Genomic DNA, 4548 nt, shown 5'->3' with positions numbered 1-4548 from the left:
AAAAAAAAAAAAAAAAAAGTAGAGCCACAAGATGTGACTGATTTGCTGCAATCTCGTGGTAAAACTTTAATGGATGACGAGTGGCTTCTTATGGATGAGGAAAGAAAGTGCTTTTTTGAGAGGAATCTACTCCTGGTGAACACTGTTGAAATGACAACAAAGGATTTATAATATTATACAAACTTAGTTGATAAAGTAGCCTCGACTTCCTGGGCTCAAGGAATCCTCCTGCCTCAGTCTCCCATGCACCTGGGACCACAGGCATGCCACTACGCCTGGTTAATTTTATTTTTTTTGTAGAGACGGGGGTCTCATTTTGTTGCAATCCTTTTGCCTCTGCCTCTCAAAGTGCTGAGATTAGGCTAGGTGCAGTGGCTCACGCTTGTAATCTCAGCACTTTCAGAGGCCAAGGAGGGTGGATCGCTTGAGGTCAGGAGTTTGAGATCAGCCTGGCCAACATGGTGAAACTTTGTCTCTACTAAAAATACAAAAATTAGCCAGGCTTGGTGGCGGGCACCTGTAATAACAGCTACTTGGGAGGCTGAGGCAGGGGAATCACTTGAATCTTGGAGGTGGAGGTTGCAGTGAGCCAAGATCGCGCCATTGCACTCCAGCCTGAGCAACAGAGACTCTGTCTCAACAAATTTAAAAACATAAATAAATAAAGTGCCAAGATTATAGGTGTGAGTTACCCTGCTCAGCCTAAAGTATTTTTTAATCATGGTATGTAAGGTTTTTTAAGACATAATGGTATTGCATACTTAATAGACTATGGTATAATGTAAAAATAACTTTTTTGCCCCATATGATCTGCAGGAAAACATACCTTTTACACGCACTGGAAAACCAAAAAAAAAAAAAATTGTGTGACTTGCTTTACTGCAGTGGTCTGTAACTGAACCCACAAGAGCTCCAAGGTATCCCTAGATCTAGAATCCAACTACTTCTCACCATCCTTTGGGCTTCACCTTGGTCCAAGTCTCCAGTGTCTCTCATTTAGACAAGTAATTACAATAGCTTCCTAACCGGTTTCTCTTTCAGTCAGTTCCCACCAACAGACACATTAATCCTCTTAAGTAAATCAGATCATGTCAATCCCCTGTACTACCCACTTCACAACAGTAAAAGTCAAAGTCCCACCATCTATAAAGACATACCAGGTCTTACCCTCTTCCCCTATCTTCTACAATCATACTCCAGACTCAGTCCTCTGTAGCCACACTGGTTCCCATTTTGATGTATAGCTTCTAAGCCTCAAGGCCTTTGCACTTGCAGTTCCTTCTGCCTATACCCCTATTCTCCCAGATGTATGCATGGCTGTGATCCCTCACCTCCCTGAAGTCTTCGCTCATATGTCACCTTTCTTATAACTAACAATGATATTTAAAACTGCACTACCCGGCCAGGCGCGGTGGCTCACGCCTGTAATCCCAACACTCTGGGAGGCCGAAACGGGCGGATGCCTGAGCTCAGGAGTTCGAGACAGGCCTGGTCAACACGGCGCAACCCCATCTCTACTAAAAATATAAAAAATTAGCCAGGCGTGGTGGCGCGGGCCTGTAGTCCCAGCTACTTGGGAGTTTGAGGCACGAGAATTGCCTGAACCCGGCAGAGGTTGCACTGAGCGTCTCTGCAGAGATTGCATAGGCTGGAGTGAAGTAGATCGCGCTACTCTTCACTCCAGCCCGGGCGACAGAGGCACTCTGTCTCCAAAAAAGAAAACAAAAAGAAAAGAAAACCCTTCACTACTTACCATTCTTCTTTATCTCTCTCCCCTGCACTCTTAACCTTCTAATGCACAATATTTTATTTTGTTTATTGTCTGTCTTCCTACACAAGAGAGATATTAATATTAAGCTCCATAATATTTTTTGTATGTTCTGCTCACTGCTATATACCTAAATTCTGGTACATAGTTGGAATTCAATAAACAACTGCTAAATAGAATTAACAGGCAACAGGAAAACATTCTAATCAGATATATTTTGAGATACTAATGACCAGACTCCAAGAGCGCAGAGGCAAGACAGAGTGGAGAGAGGAAACGCAGAGATGTATGCACGGCTGAGGGGAGAGGAAAGAACGGGGAAAAAAGGTAAAGGGGTCGACCCACGTGGAAAAATAGCCTACCTGGAGGGTTGAAGGACTTCTGATGCCGAGGAAACCTATCAGAAGACTGTCTCCAATACCATGATGTCGAAGCGTGGAAATTCCAAGTCTGGCCGTTGGGTTGAGGCTGAGAATCAAGAGGGGACTGGGCGTCGAAAGGGGGTTGCGCCCCAGGAAGAATCTGGGCGTCGAAGGGGGGCGGCGCCCCAGGAAGAGACTGGGCTTCAACTGGGGGCTGCGACTCAGAGGAAGGTTTTGACCCGGCTGCGGGAAGCGAGGACGTAATCGGTGGTGGCGGAGGCGGCAGCATTGCCCAGAACACCCAGCTGTCCCGTGGCGGGGCAGTGTCGCTCAGGGGCCCTAACGTGGGAGTCAGCTCGGGAGACGCACGCCACCCGGTTGGAGTCACGAAATCACTAGCCGGCTCAGCCATACCACCCGCTGGGTCCGGAGTCTAGCACGCGACTGTGGAGCAAGCATTAGGCGTCACTTCCTTTACTGCGTACTACGCCGCTCAGCCAACCACAGGCTTTACGTCATTGGTCGGCGTCTGGAAACCTTCCATTCTTTGCTGCTGATCGCGGGATTCCATTTGGGTAGGTTTGACGTTCGTGGATAGACTCGTATCTGTGACCAGTGTCAGCCACCGCGGATGGCAAGAGACCTAATCGGACCGGCCCTGCCGCCCGGCTTCAAGGCCCGTGGAACAGCGGAGGACGAAGAGCGGGACCCGAGCCCTGGTAAGCGGCGGCGTCTCCGCTGCCCTCCAGGCCCATCTACCCGCTCCCTGGCCCGGCCCTGCTAGCTGAAGAAAGTCGGAGGCCTAGGAGGGCTGAGGAGTGGGGAGTGGGCGCGGCCCGACCCGAGAGAACTTTTCTTCCCGAACGGTAGCAGTGGGGAGGAGGCTGGGGGACCCTCCTAGAAACCGAGCTTTTGCGTGGTTTGGCTTCGTGATGATAATACATTCTCATTTAGCGCTTAATAAGAGCTGCACGCTGCCCTAACTGACTGATACCCATTCAGTCATTTAAGCCGTATAAGGAAAAGACTATTTTCCCATGTTGCAAATGGGTACGCCCGAGCCCATGCCAGCGTCTAGATCATACTGCTAGCAAGTGATGGAGCGCGACTTAGAAGGAAGCGTCTCTCCTAACCTCTGTGCCATATTGCCTTCTGATTTACAAGAACCTTGCAGATCCTGTTCTCTCCAGCCCCCGACCTGCTTTCCTTGCCTCTCATTCTGTTATTGCATCTGACACATCAGCCCAATACTCAATCCAGCCTGAGTTGCTGCGCAGTTCCTTAACGCTCTAGGCTTCTGGGCTTCCTCTGGTCGCATTTCTAAACATAACTGACAAACATCTCCCCATCCTTCAAGGCCCAACTTAAATGTCACACCAATAAAACCTTTCCAAATTCCCCAAAGCATTGTCACGCCTTTCTTTTTGCCCTCGGGTTTTTTCCTAATTACATTGCATATTTATTACACTATATTTGAATGATTTGTCGACATAATCAGTCTTCACCATTGCACTATGGTCTTCTACCTGAACACGCAACAGGCACTTTGTATATACGAAGCGAATGCTTCTCATATTCCGCCATGCATACGTATCTGCTTTAATATTTATTCACATTTGTGGACTAGCACCACAACCCAATTGGAGAAGAGTAAAGCTGAAAGAGTAGCCCTGCCATTTCTGAATCTAATTTTTCTTCCTGGTCTTCCCAGAGGTCATGTTTCTACTACAGGCCCCTTTACAATCTAATTTCTGTTATAACCATTTTGAAAATTATGCTTTCCAGCCCGGCGAGGTGGCACAAGCCTGTAATCTCAGCACTTTGGGAAGCCAAGGCGGGCGGATCATTTGAACTCAGGAGTTCAAGACCAGACTGGCCAACGTGGTGAAACCCCATCTCTACTAAAAGTACAAACATTAGCCGGACGTAGTGGCAGGCACCTGTAATCCCAGCTACTCGGGAGGCTGAGGCAGGAGAATTGCTTGAACCCAGGAGGCGGAGGTTGCAGTGAGCCAAGAGCGCCACTGCACTCCAGCCTGGGCGACCGAACGAGAGTCTCAAAAAAAAATAAAAGTAAAAATAAAAAATTATGCGTTCCTTCCTGTAGGAGATAGCTTTAAAAAAAAATAAAATAAGGCCAGGCGCAGTGGCTAACGCCTGTGATCTAGCGCTTTGGGAGGCTGAGGTGGGCGGATCATGAGGTTAGGAGTTCGAGACCAGCCTGGCCAACATGGTGAAACCCCATCTCTACTAGAAATAGCTGGGCGTGGTGGCATGCACCTATAATCCCAGCTACTCGGGAGGCTGAAGCAGGAGAATCGCTTGAACCTGGAGGCAGAGGTTGCAATGAGCTGAGATCGTGCCATTGCACTCCAGCCTGGGCAACAGAGCGAGACTCTGTCTCAAAAAAAGTAAATT

The 4548-nt window shown here is 48.3% G+C and overlaps 2 protein-coding genes across 2 annotated transcripts in view; one reads left to right on the top strand and one right to left on the bottom strand.

Annotated features, from left to right (window-relative positions):
- Positions 1-2881, bottom strand: part of NUFIP1 (nuclear fragile X mental retardation protein interacting protein 1) — a 53633-nt gene extending 50752 nt beyond the window's left edge. The window contains exon 1 of the mRNA XM_011940115.1: positions 2131-2881. Within this exon, the coding sequence (XP_011795505.1) occupies positions 2131-2542 (412 nt within the window). The 5' untranslated portion in view covers positions 2543-2881. The remainder of the gene's footprint in view (positions 1-2130) is intronic.
- GPALPP1 (GPALPP motifs containing 1) overlaps positions 2637-4548 on the top strand; it is a 55091-nt gene continuing 53179 nt past the window's right edge. The window contains exon 1 of the mRNA XM_011940591.1: positions 2637-2849. Coding sequence (XP_011795981.1) covers positions 2762-2849 — 88 coding nt within the window. The 5' untranslated portion in view covers positions 2637-2761. The remainder of the gene's footprint in view (positions 2850-4548) is intronic.

Source organism: Colobus angolensis, unplaced genomic scaffold (assembly GCF_000951035.1).
Source record: "Colobus angolensis palliatus isolate OR3802 unplaced genomic scaffold, Cang.pa_1.0 Scaffold101, whole genome shotgun sequence".
Taxonomy (NCBI): Eukaryota; Metazoa; Chordata; class Mammalia; order Primates; family Cercopithecidae; genus Colobus; species Colobus angolensis.
This window is presented reverse-complemented; position numbering and strand designations above follow the sequence as displayed.